We start from the raw sequence: 21,548 nt of genomic DNA, 5'->3' as shown, positions 1-21,548 counted from the left end.
CATCCTTTTTCGAAATTCGAATGTATACGAGCAAATGATTGTCAGATAGACGAAGAAAAAAAAACATATCAAGAAGTCAATATCGATCTCTTACTGGAAACAACGAACAAGTATTTCGAGTACCTTGAAATGTACGGAGCACAGCCCCAACCAAGCACACTTCTCGCAGAGATATGCTAATTTGTATTTACCGGTATTTGTTTTGTTTAAAAAGTGTTAACAAGAATTTGAAGGGGGGGGGGTTGTAAACTAAGTTATTTTCATGCCCCTTAAATCTTTCCTTTATTGCATTTTTTTCAAGTTATTTCGTCTTATTTTTTTTGTTTTGATCCTTTGTTATGAAGAAGATTTAAATTGCAAAATATCGTCTTTTTAACATGAAATTACCAAAACGATAGTTAAAGTTAAACACTTTTTAGTCTAGTCCTTATTTCATACAGCACGTGAGTAATAGTAAAGAAGCTGTGTATTGTTCCGAACAGATTGCCTTGTTATATTTTCATCAAGGTCGCGAAAGCTTTTTCGATTTCACCCTTGTGGCATATAATATTGCATCCACGGTGTCATTGAAAACAAAATTGACAGCATTGTGATAACTTTAAATACTGCATATTGTTTAAAGAAAGCGACAAAACATTCAAACAAGATTCTTGCCAAAGAAATATACCGTGCATTTGTTTAAACACAATTTTCCCGCTTCTTCTTTTTCGTATTTCTTCATCGGCAACGATGCTGATTGTATTTTCTAGTCGAATTAACATTAATATTAAATACACTGCTTGAGGAAAATCAAATGTTTAGCAGACGCTTGACCGTCAACGGCTTGTAGGTATGTTGCAAACTGAGAAAAAAAGCATTAGCAAAACAACAGTGTCTTACCAAACAAAAAGACCGACTGTAAAAATTCAAAACAATAGTTTAATGTCCCGACGTTTAGACACTGTACAGTGTCTTTCTCGAAGGCATACAAAAAGCTCTTGGGGTTTAATTGTTGCCAACTTTAGGTTAATTCCCTGAAAGCACCGTGTCTAGATGCCCACGACATCTTGCTATAATCTGTAACTCATCTTGCTACATTCACCGTAAAATCAGTGCACGGGCTATCACGGCACGTCCATTTTATGTCTAACACTGTTCGAAGGAATCAAACCGAGGCTTGGTTTGACATTAGTCAGTCTCCTTTGACCAGTCAGCACTTTAATTGTGCTTTTGGAGACAGGGATGCTGACCGGCAATGGTGAAGGGGGGGGGGGGGGGTGGGGGCGGAGCTTTATGTAAAGCTTATCTTGTAGATACAAAAGCTCCTAACAATCTTCTAGAGGAGAAGATGGTGTACATGTACAGTGGACCCGATAAGAGAGCCACTAATGTGAAACCTCAAGAATAGCCGTGAGCGATGTGGGGAGGGAGGGGTCGCAACTGAATTCTATTTACTTACAATTATTAGGGTGAGGCACAGCTTTCACGGCACAGCTTTCAGGGAAGATGACTGATTTTGTTAATGATTACTGTCTTTGAATCAAGATAATGTACAACACTTATGGTTGTTTATTAAGCCTATGTATATTTGAACCAAAATGAGGTACAGCATTTACAACCGCGGAGGACATAATAATCTGTTTGTGACGACGTAATGATTATCTCTCTTCTAAACAAAGATAGGGCACAACATTGATAATGTTGGACAAAACATGTGTAAGTGATTTGTGATCTTTAAGTCTTTCTGAAGACAAATATCGGCCTCCTATACATCAGATAAATATCAAAAGTACATTTCAAGCGTATAATGGATTTGACGAGGAAGGGCATTTTGCGAGCCAACTTGGAGGCAACCGATTGATAAACCGCTCGCTAATAGAAAACTCGATTGGTAGCAATGAAAAAACGTTTCTTTTGATGCCCCAAATGACTATATTTTCAGAACCAACACTTCTGCAAAGAGAATACGTGGTTCTACTGCAATTCTCACCTTATCAAACCAACAACGACAAACAGCAGAAAACTTGTTCCAGACCTCTTTATACACATAAGCCGAACGATAGTTCTGATACCTGGTTTACCTTCTGGTTACGAAGTGAGACATATCTGATCAACCAAAGATCCATCTCTTCAAAGTGATACCCTCCCTTCACTCACGCTAAAAGGTTATTTACAAATTGTCTCCAACCCCCTAGGGATTACATCCTTAATTTAAATGATATCCAGCCAGAGGTAATGAATTAGCCGCGTAGGTGTTTAGTCTTCTAACAACTCGACAACAGCATAAAGATACGACAACTTCCGAATGAAGCAGACTTCCCCCACCCCTCTCCCAACCTCCCCACAAACTAGCAGTCGCGTGTAATTGACAGCGTGACGTAAGCCAACGAGAAGATGGAGAAAAAGGCGTGATCCAGAAAACACGCCTGCGTATAATTGCTAAGTCTCGCAACTCGAATGGGATACGCCAAATAGTGTTCAGTCCACGAGTTACAATTGCCAGTTTCGATCTCTATATACGTCAGTAGCGCATTGAGTCCGAAGTTTTGGTGTCACTGCAGAGCTGGAGGTAGGAAAAGAAGAAGAAGACAAAACGAGAAAAAGAAGAAGACTGCGGTGCGTGGTTAGCGAGCAAGCCGAAGGAGGAGGGGAATGTACAAGACACAAGACATCTCGTGAAGGTGTTACCCTGTGAAACGCTCTTATCTTGTTAAAGAGTTGATGAAATAAACGGGCAAACATTTTGTTACGACGCTCCGTCTAAGCGCCTCTGACGGGAAACAACGGTTCTTGATACTACAGCAAGACATTTTTTATATATTTTTCTTTGAGTTGGAAAGGGATTTCCTTTCGGTGGTTTTCAAGTTCGTTTGTGTTATTTAAGAGTCTGGATACCGGGGAGAAGTGATTTATACGGGAAACGGTAAGTGCATTATTTTTTTTTCTAATTTTTTTTTGGCTTATAGTTTGAGCTTTCTGTGCGTTATATAAATTGTATTTTATTACAAATTGTGCATTAGTTTGCAAAAGCGTATAAGAACTTATTTAGCTTCACTAAATGTTGAAGATGCTTTTGTTGAGCCGAATAAATTCGCCAGCGATGGTTTACGGAAGACAGCGTTCGCTCAAAACGTTGTTTCTCGAGGAAAGATATCGTCGAAAATTGTTCAATTTGTTCGGTGAAAATTTAGCACGATAAATAATTAAGCGAAAACAAACTATAGCGCTAAATTATTGTCCGCAGTTTTTGTAAAACATGATTTTGTGCTTGATTAGAATGCTTGAACACACATTTTAGTGCAATGTAATTCAGTCAACGATATTATTGATAATCATAGTATTTGTTTTTGTGTACATAAAATAATTTTAAAGATTATTTATATCGGAACGAACTTAAAGCAGACTATAATGCTTTCAACAAATACCAAAACGTTTTTGTATGCCCGTTTATTAAAAAAAAAAAAAAAATATGTATTAATCATTAAACCTCTTCACACTACGGAATAGCGTCACCAGGATGCACATTTCCTGCTATAGATTTTCGCCATTCAATCCGTTCTTTGCGGCTCTTCGCAGCTATTTCCCCTGATACTCGAACAACTGTTGCTGAGGTGCTCGCTCTCTTTGATGCAGGCGCTTACAAAAACGAAGTTGTCGGTTTTAAATTAAAATTTTGTTTGATTTAATGTGTGTATATCATACAATGATAATGCCCCTAAAGGTGGTAAACTACTATTCAATTGTACGAAGTTAATAAACATCTCCGGCCGTGCGATTTTTACAACAAAAGGTTCACCAGAACGTTCCGACTACGCAATTGACATACGAATTAAAGGCAGTGGACACTATTGGTAATTACTCAAAATAATGGGGAGAGGTGATGGTATTAAAGACCTCAGATTTAGAACCTGAGGTCTAGAAATCAACCATCTAAACGCACACAACTTCGTGTTGCAAGGGTTGTTTTTCTTTCATTATTATCTCGCATTTTCGATGACTGATTGAGCTCATATTTTCACAGGTTTGTTATTTTATGCATATGTTGAGATACACCAACTGTGAAGGCTAGTCTTTGACAATTATCAATAGTGTCCACTGCCTTTAATGATTAATTAATTGACGGTATTGATATGCAAATTAATTTGTGAGTAATACAGAGCATTTTTTGTGTCAAAATGCAACCACGTCATCTGAAAACTCAAAATGGAAATATTTTGTACATTTGTTTGTTGCGTAAAGATTAATATGCGGATGGTTCACATAAAACAACAAATTGGGTATCATTCCTCCATACCTTTAATCACAAGGTAATAGACCTGCTGGTCACTGCATGTGACTCTTCTTCTTTAACACCAAATGAGACAGCGAAAACGGATTGGGTTGTGGTAGGGGATAGGGTTACCATTTATGTGATATGTTGAATGCTTATTACGGGTAACATTTTATTTCACCGAACGGTTAACGCAACATCAAAAGAAGAACAATAATGACCGACAAGATTACCATAATGAAAAATAAAAATAATAATAACTAGAACTCAAGTGTTTTCAGGCAGACACATAAAGTTTCACGAGATAATATATGTTCCTTTTAAGTATGCACCTTAAGTGTGTTGTCACGTAGCATTTGATGACGTTTTTAGAACAGGACCTTAAATTTCGGGAAGTAACAACAACAAAATCAATCCCAACCCAAGCACCAAAATATTTCTAAGCTGAAAAAAATTACCATCCATGATGCAACCAACTCTTATATCACAGTCATTAAAGGTGTCCTTCTTACTAAAATTGCGATGAAACTTTTTAAGCAGACAGCAAGGCTTTATTAGGTAAGTGGTCCCAGATTTCGTTAAAACCTCTCTCAGGCTTCAACCTTAACCCGTAGAGCTAACCTTGCTTATTAAGGCATGGCCTTGGCAGTGTCTAACTCTCCCCTAGATATTTCAGTCAACGCTCAACGTGTGAATTGGCTGTAACAGACTGCATGTATTCAAAGTCAGCCGCGCGCATCACCTCTGGAATAACAAAATGCAATCACATGCCATTATTTGGGGAAAGAGCTTCGATGGGGGAAAGTGTGTTACACGATTGAATGGACTTGGGAATTGGCTACGTGGAGTTGTGAAATTGTTTCTTCTTCTTCTGATGGTGCGACCATCTTGTCACTCGCCTTCAAGACAAACCCAAACTGAGGCTGTACGGGTATATAGCCTCTGACTCATTGTCATTTTGAGAACAACAACTCGTTACTGCATTTGCGTACACACATAATTGTGTTACTTTCTTCCACTCTCTTTCAAAGCAATGTAACGGAAGCGAGGCTGGAAACGTAATGTACAAAACGGTATTTCTTTTGGATGGATTCTCTTATAAACCAGTTAATCAGTTGGTTCTCATCAACTTATTCTTAAATCTTCGCACCACTCACCTTTTTTGTTGTATAGATGTATTCCCCGAGGGCTTAATATTTTACGCGCTTCTCCTGCAGCCTTAAGACGTAACACACTGCACCCATACGCCGAGCAACTTTAGCTAAAACATAGTAATTTAATTTGGAAAATGGCATTTGACAAAACTTCAATTATGTCAGTTTTTGAACAGGGTTTCTTTGATTTAGTTAAGGGGGTGTTTTACCCCCTTCTTAGGGAGACTGCCTGGGGATACGTATGCCCCTGTAAATAATAAATTGTAATTTTAAAATGTTCCGGCTCTATTTTGCAGGATCCGAGGATTACACAATGAATACGTGTGGGTTAAAAAGCTGGTTCATCTTGCTATGCGTACTGGCGGCTACGGCACTGGCGTCGCCCTATGGAAGATTCCTGGTAAGTGCTCAGGTGTTATATTCACTTTTTTCAATGCGGTTTATAATTCTTGTTTTCTCCATAAGACGGTCAGTGTGCGACCGAAACGACTAGCGGATACTGGCTCTTTTCAGAGCCACTACTACCCAATATAGAAGAGATTTTGTACGTGGTGTCACCGCGAAACGTAGGCCTACTTACTTGATTCTAATTGATTAAGTTGCCGTTATGACAAAAGCAGTTTGGAGTATTACCCAAATTGGTCTACGTAACTTCCAATGTTGATTTGTATAGTTACAAACCTTGACCTTCGTTTGATTATTAAATGCAGTTGTACCCACTTTTGAATCAATCAAGACGGCCAATCGTAATGAAGATTCATATGGCATCATATCATGTGAATATAATGGAGTTGCTGTGAACATACCATTCACGATTACTGCCGACAAAAAAAGTGGTATCACTCTTGACTTCTGCACCAACAATCGCATCAAATCGTGTGAATTAAATGTAGTTGCTGAAAGGACACCATCCACGCTTGTTGCAAAAAAATAAAATGATTTATACTCTTGTGTTCTGCAGCCACAACAGCAATGAATATTCATATCGAGTCACATCATGTGAATATATATATATAATGGAGTTGCCAAAACACCATTCTCGATTATATTACCCCCCCCCCAAAAAAAAAAAAGTGAAACAATTCTTGACTTCTGCACCCAGAATCGTAATGAATATTCATATCGCACAACGAGCACACCACTCACGATTATTGCCAACAACAAAAGTGATATCATTCTTGGCTTGTACTCTCTCCATGAAACAGTAGCAAGAGGGTCACACACGGTAGACGTGCGGTAACACTGAAGCACCTCACCGCATCAAAAAATCGCCGAGGGGGCAAACGGGTTTCGATTTTCCGCACAATTCAATTGGTGCTTGTCCTTAATTGAATTTTGGTTGACTGTGGGGCGGAGGGGGGGAACATTTTCAGTTCTATGAATCTTAAATCAAGGAAGTAACACACAGAAGAAGAAAAAAAAATACCGTCAATTTATCTTGATTGGATATGGGTGCTCGCGTTTGGAATGGAAGTTATTGTTCATATGATTTAAGTACATTACTACACCATTTGGTGAATGCTTTTAAAGGAATTTGTCAGTGACAGTTTGTGTTTAGAAAGGCTACAAATTGTCAATGGACATGAATGAGTACTTTACTGAGATCGTTTTATGAAAGCATGTGCTCAGGTTTTGATTCAATTTTATTGACAAAAAACACATTGTGCGCTACGATTGAAAAACGAAACAAATTTAGCGTAAAATTCGTCATGATTGTAACGTTCATGTGGTGATGTTTACTGAGAAATATCAAAAATCCAATTGTGCGCGTCCCAGAAAAAACAACTCTCAGGGGTTCCTGAGAAACATTTCGCAACAAAGAACATCTTAGACACTCTTCTCTTACGTCTCACACAGTTGGGTTTTGAATCTAATGTTTTGTAAAAAATGTTGTTTTGTAGTTACTCTCAGGTTGAGCGGAATTTCTCTTGTATGCGTGTGCTTGAATTCAATATACAATTTTGTTGATAAACTGACGGGACGAATTTCTTCGGCAAGTATTATCTTCGGCAACGTGGATGGAGTGTGGTTTAACTGTTTAAACTTGTTACAATTGGGCGGGAGCCGAAACCCACCCCTTCAGTTATCCCGGTGAGTAGCGCAAGTCATCCGCTAAATTCAAACTTCAAAGGTCTGTTATCGTAAAACCGTCCTCATTAGTCAAGAAGAATTTTTCATAAAGTTGCGCAAGGCAGCATGATGCCAATCTGTGACCGAATTGCTTTGTCTATATCATGGATACTCCACTAATTAGGTTGGCCAGAGCCTTCGGAATTCCAGTCGTAGTAAAAGTCGTTGTACTGAATTGGTTGGAAGCATTGCAAGCTACAATACTTTATGGGGTTTGAAATCAGATATGGGTTAGGCTTATGACCGTTCTATATGGCGAGAGGTGGCAGATCTTAATCAGTGTCGTTTGAGAGGAAGTCAGAGTGCCATCTTGAAAAAAAAGGCAGAATTTTAGACTTTATTTGTGCACGTCTTCTACATTTATAGCAAAGGATTTTAACACATGTCCAGACATGCAACAAAATAAAGCAAGGTTTAGCAAGATTTAACAAGGGACCTTGGATAATACAAAAATGTACGTCCTTTCACATAAGGTACATTTTGTAAAAACATTTACAAGCATGCTAGAAATTAACAAGGATCCCCCATTGATTTGCTCTGCCCTAAAACATTTGCAAGATTGCCCTTGGCATAACATTCTTGGAGAATAGTTTAGAAAAATAATTGGGGGTTAATTAATACCCTATTTACATGTGTAGAAATTCCACACACACTTGCATCAGTGTACAGATCTATTGATCGTAATGCTTTATTTTGATATCTTACACATTGTTTGTTATCATTACATTACGAACGGGTTTAATTCCGTATAACGGAGTAAATTAATAAATAAAACAAAGTACAAATGTACATAAGACAAATATTTTATATAAACGGGAATCTGACTGGGTAAATTGTATTAATTTGTTGGTTGACCTAAGAAATCGTGACTGGAGCGGAATTTGAACCCGTGCCCTAACGGTTAGATAGCCTAGCAAGTAGAACGACAGCACGCCAGAGGTTACATGTTCAAATCCAAGTGAAGAGGGAAGGGAAAATCCTTTTCCCTTTTCTCAACTAAAAATTAGAATAACTGCGAAGGCATAATAAAATACGAAGAAAAAAAGGTGCGTTGCAAAAAGTGTAATAACCCAAATCAAACGCTGTATATTAATGCATGAAATGTCAACGCCTTCGAGAAAAGCTTTGCCACAAAACGCACACTATATATTTCCACTTCTTGCATGAAAATGTTTAAGTTTGTAAACAAAAAAAGTTTGTGCTGAGAGAAAAGACATGGTATAATAAATCAAGGAGGGAAGACACAACACTACTTTTCAAAATCCTATATAATACAGAACACAATCAAAAAAATTCCACACGTCAAGAGCCAGTCACGTTTACTTGATGGCAGACGAATTACACACACAGAACCAACGAGGGGAAATTCAGAGGCCACAGATAATTGTGGATAATTGAAGAGAGGAAGTCAATGTTGTTGGAACCAAAAGTGCAAACAATGTATTATAATTAAGTGTTAATTACAGACTAGACCCGGTATTGACTTTATCCTCCTTTAGAATTTAACTGAATTTTCATCCAGTTAACTTGTATTTGTCTAATATTGTTTTATTACTTTATTTTTTTAAAGCCATTGGACCCTTTCGGTACAGGAAAAAAAAAAAAAGTTCACAGATTTACAAATAATTTACAGGGTTTATAGACAGTAATGGTGAAAGACTTCTCTTGAAATATTAGTCCATGAAATGCTTTACTTTTTGAGAAAACAGTAAAACAATATAAATTCTCGTTAGCGAGAATTACGGATTTATTTTAAACACATGTCATGACACGGCGAAACGCGCGGAAACAAGAGTGGGTTTTCCCGTTATTTTCTCCCGACTCCAATGACCGACTGAGCCTAAATTTTCACAGGTTTGTTGTTTTATATATAAGTTGTGATACACGAAGTGTGGGACTTGTGGACAATACTGTTTACCGAAAGTGTATAATGGCTTTAAGTAGATTTTTTTTATTTCAATAAATTGGTCCCTGTTCTCTTGTCCAGTCACCGAAACAACCACACAAAAAACACCCTAAAAAAAAAAAAAAAAAATTGTTGGCTCAAAGAACAGCCGTCTGTTTTGGTGTTGGTACATGCAATAGCCGTCCGTTTAATCTCGACTTTTCGACCGACCAGTCGTAATCTACTCGTCTTCACTTGTTTCGCTCGTGTAGTGAGTAGCTTTTATGATAATTAGTTTACACCAATTTATTCGGCCTTCGGATTGTTTCAACATTTCTGAGGAGGAATGGTCTTTTTTTTGTGGTGATTCTTGGGGATATTAGTTTCACTATATTCGTGGCAAAATAATGATTTAACAAAAAAGAGTAGCAGAATCAGAGTCAAGTGCTGATAGCAGGTTGGAAGACTAGATAAGAAGTACACTTCTTTTTCGCAGTTATCAAAGCTATAGATTCAGAAAATTGGAGGAACATTTCCCTTTCATACTGGGGGGCTTTGAGATATCGTTCAAACACCCATATTGTTTTCATGTCATTGTTCAGTTTGTTTTTAAGATACCATGATTTGAGATACCCTGTGTGTTTTTTTTTTTTTTTTTTTTTTTTTTTTTGGGGGGGTACATTATTAAATAATGCCATAACATATAATAATAAGCAAATAAATAAAAATCCAGTATTTACGGGTAAAAAATACGCAATAGTTTCCGTATAATTGCGCATTATGATAGTTCGGTACCGTACGTTTACCCTATTGAGCCAGCCCGCAATATATTACGTGATATAACACGAAGTCATTAATGTCAAAACAATGGGTTTAGTTACTCATCAAGTCAGCCATTATACCGACGAGACGCGTTGCTTACCGGTACCGCATGACAACCGGTAACCATTAATTTGATTAAATTTGATTTAGAAATCTTACAGACAGTTGACACTATTGGTAATTGTCAAAGACAAGTCTTCTCACTTGGTGTATCTCAACATATGCATAAAATAACAAACCTGTGAAAATTTGAACTCAATTGGTCGTCGGAGTTGCGAGACTATGAAAGAAAAAACACCTTTGTCACACGATGTTGTGTGCTTTCAGATGCTTGATTTTGAGACCTCAAATTCCAAACTTGAGGTCTCGAAATCAAATTCGTGGAAATTACTTCTTTCTCGAATACTCTGTCACTTCAGAGGGAGCCGTTTCTCGCAATGTTTTATATCAGCTCCCAATTACTCGTTACCAAATGAGGTTTTACGCTGATAATTGTTTTGAGTAATTACCAATAGTTTCCACTGCCTTTAAAAAAGCCAAAGAAACAAAAAAAAATGAATAATCGAACAACTCAACACTTCAACAATCAAGGAAACAACAAACATATACCATTGTTGGGTTTTGTTCGGATTTCAAAAGTCGAACCGTGTCGAGCCTTCTGACACGGGGTATTCAATGTGGACATTGGATATTCACATTGGTTGATTCAGCAAACATCAATATTGCTTTTTGGAATTGGACATCGTACATTCACGTTCGTATATTATTCGCTGTACATTCACGTTGGTATAATTCGCTTAATATTACCTACGTAATGTGAATGTTCAATATCCAATATTAGATTAATTTGACTGTCATATTAAACAAAATCGAAACAACCACCTAGCAATATGCTTGAGCTAAGGTAGCATTTTTGCTTGGCTAGTTTTGTTTTTGACTTCCCCATCACCCTCAATTTTATTTTTGGCATGAATCAAAACATTTTACATGTTTTATATCAAATATTGAAAAGGGAATTTGGGTTTGACACGTAACATCGTTTAAAGGCAGTGGACAATTGGTAATTACTCAACATTATTATTAGTATAAAACCTTTCTTGGTGAAGAGTAATAGGGAGAGGTTGATGGCATAAAACATTTTGAGAAACGGCTCGCTCTGAAGTAATGTAGTTTTTGAGAAAGAAGTAATTTTCCACGAATTTGATTTTGAGACCTCATGTTTTCAGAATTTGAGGTCTCTAAATCAAGCATCTGAAAGCACACAATTTGGGTGACAGTTTTTCTTTCTTTCATTATTATATCGCAACTTCAACGACTGATTGAAGCATCTGAAAGCACACAATTTGGGTGATTTTTTGTTTTCTTCTTTCATTATTATCTTGCAACTTCAACGACCGATTGAACTCAAATTTTCACAGGTTTGTTATTTAATGCATGTGTTGAGATACACCAACTGTGAAGACTAGAGTTTGACAATTACTAATAGTGTCCAGTGCCTTTAAAGCCGAGTAGTTGAACATATAAAGTAGTATATCAGTAGCCATTTATTTAATTATTTGCTAATTAAAAATTAAAATCAACATAATATTTCGTTTGATTTAATTACGTTTTGAATACAATTACTAACCGGACACAGATCAATAAATTGACTCAAATTTTAAGAGATGTTAAGAAATTGCCAAATGTTTGCTCCGAAATGAAGTGGGCGGGATTTGATTTAAAGATTACCATCGACACACACCACATTAGCTTAAAACCCTGTGGGCGTAATTGTATGACAACAAATTACACTAATATTTTCAGGGTAGCTTGTGTTGGCAGACAGAAGGGAAACGCGCTGTGGGTAGCACTTGTTTAAAAGATCTAAAAAGCGTTGTGTCTTTTAAGTGTATGCAGGTATTCAATCATAAAAAAATAAATAGCAAATTACAATAATAATAACAACAAAGGGATGTAAATATTGTTGTCGTTGTTTTCGTTTTTGTGGTTGTTGATGTTGTGTTCTACTTCTTCTTATATTTTTGGGGGTTATCACAATGTCGATGGCTCGAGCAAGCTAGTCGAAACGTTAAGACCACTCAAAGAACTCACTCTGCGGTAGCGAAATGAATAACGAGAAGTCCCCTTGATCCACTAAAGCTAAAGTTGTAGCCCCGGCCTATTTTCTAACTTCCGCCCAGTTAGTATAAGCCGGACAGTTCTTTTCAGAACCGATAAGTCTCCCGAATTCTGAAATTACTTCGCGTTAGTGGAGTACAAAACAAATTCACGAAAGAACATAATCTACCTGGCAAAAAGATACGCACAATACCGCAAACTAAATGTATACGGTACCTCACAATGCAATGCCTCAAATCCCATTTTACAATTTTGTAAACTTAATTTTGTACAATTAAGTAAACTAATGGACCCCAGTACATAATATTGTTAACCATTCATCCATTACTATTCTAAACGATCATTGTACTTGAACTCCTTTGACTCAATTAAGGATTGGTTTTGTCGAATATAATTTCTAAAGGTGCTTTTACATTTTTGTATAATTTCTCGCTCATAGTACAGTTTGCTCTCCTTTGCTTTATTTAGCTTAGCTTGACGTAACAAGATACTGAAAGACAAAACGGGATCGTTCTTACTGTAGTCGCGAAATAAAATATAGAGTAATGAACCACCACACGGAAAACGGGCAAACAAGTTTCAATCTGAAAACTTACTTATAGGAAATTTCACAATACGACCCTTTCCAACATCGCGGAAATAGCATTTGAAGACACCACAAATCACAATAGGGGGTCAATAGCGTTGATCAAACCAATACAAATAGGAACGTCCTGCACGTGTTCAACATTGTCTCTGAACCCTAGACTGGATCTTAATAAATGAAACAATGAATAATCAATCACGTAGTTCTTGAGAAAGAGTTATGTTTCAATCAAATAATAAAAGACTTCAGCTGAAGCCATTTAATTGTGCATCTGAGAGCATAAACAGATTTTTTTGTTGGTCATTATTTGTTGTTGTTGCAAATTCGATGAACAACTGAACCTAAATTGTCACAGGTTTGTTATATTGAGGTAAATGTACCCGGTACACCGAGAGAGAATACTGATCTTTGACAATTACCCAACGTACCAAACGTGTACAGTGTCTACCACTATATTCCTTGTTTTATCTAGCAGACTATTTTTTTAACTACAACAAATAAATAGTTGATTAGATGGTGTATGTCCGTTTCTTTGCCACCTTTTTTCTTGCAATTAATCTGGTCCAATAATTAACTTGGTTAATTATAATGAGCACAAAGCAAGCTCAATTTCACTCAACTGCTAAATATAAACTGTTGTGCATCGTCAATTAATTGACCAAGTGAATGAACAATACAGACGCTGATAGTCTTGGATACGCGTCCAAATCAATTTCCACTCATCGGTTAAACGACCACAGCATTGAGAAAAGACTAGGCGCAGGTGGTCTCATATCATGGGTGATTGTCACCGTCTTTTCCGCTTGAGACAAAAAAATGACATCTTTCCGGGACAATCCAACACGAAATGACAATAGGGTACAGTTCTGTTGGCGTCTCTAGCGGATGGACTCCATGGGCGTTCTAAGAGATGAAGCTCCCGTGGGCGGATACCCTGATAGCAGGATACCAGATTAACGTAGCCTTTTTGTTAAAGGCACTTGACACTATTGGTAATTCCTCAAAATATTTATTATCATAAATTCTTACTTGGTAACGAGCAATGGAGAGCAGTTGGTAGTATAACACATTGTGAGAAACGGCTTCCTCTGAAGTAATGTAGTTTTTGGAGGAATCAGTAACTTCTCTCTCATATATTTAAGTAGTTTGGGCCTGAAGTATTTTTAATTATTGGGTACCCGAAAGCATAAAATATTCTGCAACAAGGGTGTTCTTTTGTACTCTCTTGCAACTGCGATAACTAATTGAGTCAAAATGTTCCCAGATGTGTTATTTTATGCATACAAATTTGGTAGACACCAATTGAGAAAACTGGCATTTGACAATTATCAAACGTGTCCAGTGCCTCTAAATTTAACCAGATGAATGGTCCAACTTGCAAGTTATCATGACAATTATACCTCCCTTTTTTGTTCAGATCGGATTTCCTGCGTCGTCCCCCCATGAATTCAATCTTTAAAACAACAGCTGTTTTGTGTTGCAGTTTGTAAGTTAAATCTTCTTTTGCTTGATCTCTGGACCAAGGTGTACATTAAAATTAATAAAAATAAAATTGGCAATTTAGTGACTGCAAGCCCACTTAATGGTATCTTCGTCTGTGTCTCTGCTCGCCTTTTTGGTTGTCTGAAGTCAGGGTAGTCGTGAATGATAATTAAATATTTAATCTTAGTAATACTACATCAAAATAATAACCAACATAACAGTGTCTCTGAAGGCTTTGTATTGACGGGCAACCACAAACCCACAATACATGTTGAGTTAACAAATTTTGCCGACTCGATGACGTTGGTGATGATGATGATGATGATGATGATGATGGGTAATGGTGATGATGATGAGGTTTTGGCAAGGCCATAAGTTTATGACAAAAAGTGCGTTTAAATGATTAGAAAAAAAAACACCAGGTTTTCTGAACAAGTTAGTGTAAAGTCTTACATCGTGCTGTTGGAAACCCATAGAAACAAATCATCCCACATCACGGCCCAATTTCATAGAGCTGCTTAGCACACAAATTTGCTTAGCATGGACTTTCTGCCTCGATAAAAACAGGATTACCAGCTACATTTCCACATGATTTGTCAAGATGAGCAAACAACAGCCGAATACCAGTAACAAGCAATTTGCAACAAATTGAAATTCGGTAGGTAATCCTGTTTTTATCAGGGAAGAAATTTCATGCTAAGCAATATTTTGTGCTTATCAGCTCTATGAAATTGGGTCCAGAAGACACCGAGTTACTTTCGCCAAGACAAGTCAACTTGTCACGTTCAGCATTCGTCCTTGGAGAGGTAAATTGTGGGAGTTTGCATCAATTTAGTCAACGTGCCGAGAAACAAAATTGTCTCTTTATCTGGACAAGTGGAATGGCATGTATGGATGTCTCATCACCTAGCCTTTGGGTCTTTAAGGTTGGCTGAGCGGTTTCATCCCCTAGCTATCGGCCCCGTGGAACCCAATTCAGATCCTGGTCCGGGACCTCGTCAACCTGTACCTGTTTGCCTTGGTTTTCTTTTGTTTTAAATGTTTTATTCATACACCTTAAAACTTTCACCACTTTCATCTTCTTCTCTCTAATAACGAATTCTAAATATAGAGTTAAAATCCGTCACTCAGTGACGTTCTTGGCACTTCCACATTCAGAATTTTTTTTGCAAGGTTGAAGTAAAACACGTACCTATTCTTTTACATAGCATCAGAGTATTATGGTTTACAGGGTGCTCTGGCGCAATATGCCGCGAATCAAACCAGAAATGTCATACTTTTGTTTTTGTTTGTCCGAAGGAAAATTACGGTGATGACCAGAACACGAGAGGCCTCTTCAGAGAAGGTAAGTGTTGCTTTAACAAAATTAAACAGCTTCTTTCCCTTTGAAACTCTAGGATTAATCCTAAATCGAGTTAGGACGAGTAACCCGTCCTAACTTAGGATGGGTTCAATGCGTCCTACGTATTTGGATGCGGGACTCAACTCGTCCTAAGTCCTAAGATTAATCCTAAAAGTTAGGAAGAGTTTGGTGAAATCAACGGCAGTGGAAATAAACCGGCACTGAAGATGAGCAACTTAGGTAGGACACTAGGACTGCTAGTATGTGCTGGTTAGAAAATAATTTTTCGTTAACAGAAAAAATAAAGGGTCAAAATAAAATGTTGCCAACAGTAAAAATGATCTTGTGTAAACAGTCCAAATCATCTTTTTCAAACATTAAATTATTGATTGATAAAAATTTAAATAAAATCAGGAAAATTACCAAGTCACGAGAAAATAATGTTTATGTTAATAACAATAACTAAAAGTGAATATAAACATTACAAATAAGACGTAAATGATGGTGCTGTAAAAGCATGCCGACATAACTGCCAATCACAGCGGCGTTATGATCGGGAGTCTCAAATGAAACTGGAAAAATAATAAATAAGATGAGCCCCATTTTGCCTTGGCGGTAAAGGTTTCGCCTGTCAATCAAATTTACCATCTCCCCTTCCCCCTCCTCTCCCCCTGTCTCTCATCTTGCTACTTCCAATCATTTTCCCGTGAAAGAACAATCACTTCCAAAGCAAGTGCGGAACACCATGTCATCCGTGGAGGCGGGAATATTTAATTCCATTTTGCCTCGCTGAATAATTCAGCTCTGCCGATTCTATGGTTGTGTAATAAAACACTACCCACTTCAGAGAGTGTTGGCACATATGGACCGAATTGTGCGTGGACAAACATTTGCAAGAGGGGTTCGTTACAGGCCATTGTCATCGTTATAATTGAGGAAGACAAATAAAATGCACTCGAAGCACGTCTTTCTTTACTTTGGTAGCATTTCGCTGTATATGTTAAAATGAAGCAAGTATTGCACTAGGGTTAAAAAAAATAATCATAAGTATTTCCCTTACTTTGATTTTGATTAAAAAGCATTTCATGTAACTCTTACAATGTCCGGAATTAAAGAGAAGTGGCATGGGATTCGAACCCAAGACATGAGATGTCGCAACAACAGAGGAGGCTAAATCTGAATGAGTCTTAAGCAATGGTTCAGAAATCAATTCGCTTAAATAATTATGGCTATGATTTTTGTTTTTCAATATTGTTATTTATTTCTTAATTCATTTGTATTAATTTTTTTTCCGAATTTAATTATGCATTTGTTATTGCTATTATAAACTATATATATTTTCGGCAAGTTATTATCTCAAAATTAGTTTGGGTCCCAAAGCTTTTTGATTAACATTTTTTACAATGATACCAATCCTCTGGAGAAATTATTAATCTGAAATTCTCTCATGGAAATTACATTTACAAACCCATAAATCGCCATTGCTTTTTCCCCGTCGTTGCAATCAAAATAGGGACTTTACGTTTTCGACGACGGATGGTTCTGCGACGGTAAAGATGACATTTGGCGTCATCTGCGCATGCGTCGGCTTTGAGGACGGTCGTCCCTCAATTTCTATGACAGTACTTGGGATGAATCTTCGTTGTGCTGAAAACGACAACGTTTAGCTGAACAACCGTCGCAGAACCATCCATCGTCGAAAACGAAAAGTCCCTATTATTAAGGCAGTGTAAGAACGCGTGCGTAAAATGCTTGAAAGAACATACACGAGTTTGATTAAATTTAGTACTGGTAGGTGACCCACGGAAGAAATACAATCTTTACAAAACCAAAGACGCATTTTCCTCGAGCGTAATATGTCTTCAAAAAAAAAATGATATGTAAGTATATAACAAGTATGAGTTAATAAAAGACAACAAAAAATAATGAATTCATAATAAATAAATCTTCGTCAACTTCGAACAAACATCACGTTTTGTTGTTCACCACGTCGGCAAAATTAATCAAGATAAGCCAGTAGTTTTAGCCCCTGGTTGGAATGTATCTTGTTTATGCCCTCATTCTGACGTAACTTTATAACAAAAAATGCAAACTCTGCGTCGTTCTTTCGGCGAAGCAGGCCTTGGAACTACACATAGACCGTGGTCTGCGATGCCCCTGGTATTGGCCTTGTTGCCCATTGAAAAGGTTCCAAAAGACTTTCAGATTTTACAATGTGCCTTTTTGCAAAAAAAAAAAAAATTGCCTTGTCCTGTCAAAGGTAAACATTCAGGCCCGCGATGCCTTGGGAATATTTTGAGTCAGAATTTTTCGCCGTGAATAGATGATATGATTGCAAAAAGGGGAGCTTTTTACACATGGCAAACACAAAATAAAGCATGTTGTTCAGATCTTGTCATTGTTGATCAAACATTTACTACGATCATATAAATAAGAAATAACCAATTTTCTAAACGGTGCTTGCATTTTGAAATTTTCAACTTGGACTAACATTAAAATTAACAAGTTTAGTGCGAGTTAGTACGATATTTAACTGAAGACAGAATAGACTCTATGTAAACTTAAAGGCAGTGGACACTATTGGTAATTACTCAAAATAATAATTAGCATAAAACCTTACTTGGTGACGAGTAATGGGAAGAAGTTGATGGTAGAAAACAATTGTGAGAAACGGCTCCCTCTTAAGTGCCATAGTTTTCGAGAAAGAAGTAATTTTCCACAGGTTTGATTTCGAGACCTCAGATTTAGAATTTAAGGTCTCAAAGTCAATGCATCTATATACACACAACTTCGTGTGACAAGGGTGTTTTTTCTTTATTTATTATCTCGCAACTTCGACGACCGATTGAGCTCAAATTGTCACAGGTTTGTTATTTTATGCATATGTTGAGATACACCAAGTGAGAAGAATGGTCTTTGGCAATTACCAACAGTGTCCAGTGTCTTTAAGTGGCTGTAGAAGGATGCAACTTACAACAATACAATTATGACGTAGCGTAGGGGTTACCGGTTCCATTAACAAATATACATGGTTCGTACTTGTAAAATAGAGAAAATCACAATCATCACTATGTTTCTCTCTCAGTCTTAGTCCGTACAACAATTTGTCTGTATTGCTACACCCGTTGAATCACGCTTGCAGGCATCCGTACACTTGTCACTTTCGAGTGGACCAAATCGATACTTATTTCTAAATAAGCCTAAACCTTACGCTGTCAGTTTTCTAAGTGGAAACATAAACGCATTTAATAGTAGTAGATGCAGGGGATGGAATGCGTGTTTAAGGCTCAGCGGTTTGAACAAATTGTAACTGACGTCACTTGTGACGAGCAAACAGACCTCGAGGGTCACTCTGCGATGGCCTTTAAGTGACTGCCACCAATAATATAAATAATGGCTCGCCAAGGATATGATCAGTCAACAGGAAGGAGACGCTAATTGTCACTTAGGACCATTGATAAGCCTAATAATATAACTGCATTATGGTCTTGACTTTGTGAGGTGAAGATATATATACCGATACTTTGACCACATGACACTACTGGACACTATTGGTAATTGTCAAAGACCAGTCTTCTCACTTGGCGTATCTCAACATATGCATAAAATAACAAACCTGTGAAAATTTGAGCTCAATCGGTTGCCGAAGTTGCGAAATAATAATGAAAGAAAAAAACACCCGAAGTTGTGTGCGTTTAGATGGTTGATTTCGAGACTTCAAATTCTAAATCTGAGGTCTCGAAATCAAATTCGATGCAAATTACTACTTTCTCGAAAACTATGTCACTTCAGAGGGAGCTGTTTCTCACAACGTTTTTTTTACTAACTCGTAATCAAGAAAGGTTACATGATAATAATTCTTTTTAGTAATTACCAAAGGTGTCCATTGCCTTTGAAGTTAGGAGTTGATATTCCTCGTTAAACCAGTCTAGATTGTAGGATGGAGGGGAACATGCCTCAGTGGTGGAACAAAGCTTTTGGAATGGCTCATTGTTCTACTTCAGCAAATCAAGGACTCATGAGGACTTATCAATATCAGCGCTGTGGTCTAGATGAAATGGAGCTATATAAAAGCCTATTTTATTGTTTTGAATTGTATTGTGTAGTACGGTGATTTTATATAATTTTATTTTCGTCTCAGTCGTTGAAGTAGAATTAGCGGAAAGAATCAATCTGAGTTACTCGGCAATGACATGATACCAGAGGGATGTGTGGATTCACCTCTAGTCTTGGGTGGAATTCACAAAGAGTTAAGACTATTCTCACATCGAGTTAGGACGAGTTACTCGTCCTAACATAGGACTAGCCATACGTTTTGTATATCCATGTATATCTTTCTATTATGCTTGTATATCCCTTGGGCCAACTCCCAAGCAGGGTGGATTAGGGCGTGGGGTAGTGGAGGGGTGATAGTAATGTTACAATACTGAGTTGGTTCCGCATTACACTAGCGTAAGATTACTCTCCTGATGCATGACCACACGGGAAATAATACTGTTCGGACACTGTACATCCCAAAATATTTTTGGTTTTTCCCACGAGAGAATTGTTACAGCGGGTCTTTTTAATCCTGAAACAACCACACCAGAGATTTGAAGAGATCAAATAAATGATTACTACGCTAATCAAAATTTCACAATTCCATATCACAATTTTAAATTTGAAATTATATTGATTATTTGACCCATTGTATCAATGGGTCAAATGTTCAATATAATTCCAATCATCAAGCTAAAGGTCAAAAGGTTAAAGGTGATAAAAGTAACCGGCAGATTTAAACAAACCTATAGGCAAGTGGAAAGGTACACAACTGGCTAACTCACTTTTATGGATGACTCTCCTAATGGTCTAACCTTTCACAAATTGTATTAACTGAGAAGATTAAGCCATCTATCAACTCCTAGAATGAAGTTGCCATTTACTGCTTTGATTTGATAGATTTGTGGGCCTGGGGTATAAGGTGTTGTTGATTTAAAAAGACCCGGTAGAGATATGAATGGCTTCGGTGATATAGGTCCGATTGGTTGAGGCTCCCTTCGGGACCGGGGAGGGAGTCAAACGAAGTTAGTGGTCAACAGGTAAGATCTATATACAGATAATTTATAAAGGGTTCAAAAACCTCGCCAAGGAAAACAATTGTTCCCTTGTCCGTATCCTCGCAATACTGGGATATGATTTCTTGAGCTGGTATAATATTTGTTTGAAATGGCGCCGATGAGTCAACATTTTATTTTGTATTGCCAAATCAATGCACTGCATGTATTCTTTTGAAATACGTAAACTACAAGTGAAACACGTCCCTAAACGGTAGAAAGCATAACCCAATCCTTGTACCTCGACGAAGTCATGTGTATATCCCTCTAAAATGTACAAGAGTGAAAAACACCACTCTTTACATTTCGAGTTGTCTCTCATATGGCGCTTTAAAAAGAGTGGTGGTTATTTCACTCCTTTAGAGGGGTTTCACTCCAGGACAGAGTGAATAAAAGACTCAAAAAGATGCAAACAATTCAATCTCAATAAGTGGAAGACCACTCGAAAAGGATTTGTCCCTTATATGGCTCTTCAAAGAGATACTCTTTTGCATTTCCTTGTATCTAAAAGGTTCCTTACCCTGTACCCAAATAAATCAAAAGTTAGGTTCGGGTTTCAAAGGTACAGCGTTGGTGCTACATTTTTGAGTCACCTCACTGCTAAATAGTGGAATGTACAACATAAACCGTATACCTCAATGTACAGCTCACTGTAACCCAGACCTAAACGTAACTCCAACTCTGTAT

General features: G+C 37.3%; 1 protein-coding gene across 1 annotated transcript in view; it reads left to right on the top strand.

Moving 5' to 3' along the window:
- Positions 1-2,421: 2,421 nt before the first annotated feature.
- The window catches only part of LOC117287746, a 39,711-nt gene continuing 20,584 nt past the window's right edge, over positions 2,422-21,548 (top strand). Inside the window, exons 1-3 of the mRNA XM_033768250.1 lie at positions 2,422-2,902; positions 5,700-5,803; positions 15,726-15,771. Coding sequence (XP_033624141.1) covers positions 5,717-5,803; positions 15,726-15,771 — 133 coding nt within the window. The 5' untranslated portion in view covers positions 2,422-2,902; positions 5,700-5,716. The remainder of the gene's footprint in view (positions 2,903-5,699; positions 5,804-15,725; positions 15,772-21,548) is intronic.

This window comes from Asterias rubens, chromosome 3 (genome assembly GCF_902459465.1).
Source record: "Asterias rubens chromosome 3, eAstRub1.3, whole genome shotgun sequence".
NCBI classification, from domain to species: domain Eukaryota; kingdom Metazoa; phylum Echinodermata; class Asteroidea; order Forcipulatida; family Asteriidae; genus Asterias; species Asterias rubens.
The sequence above is the reverse complement of the archived record's forward strand: the minus strand, read 5'-3'. Positions and strand labels throughout refer to the sequence as shown.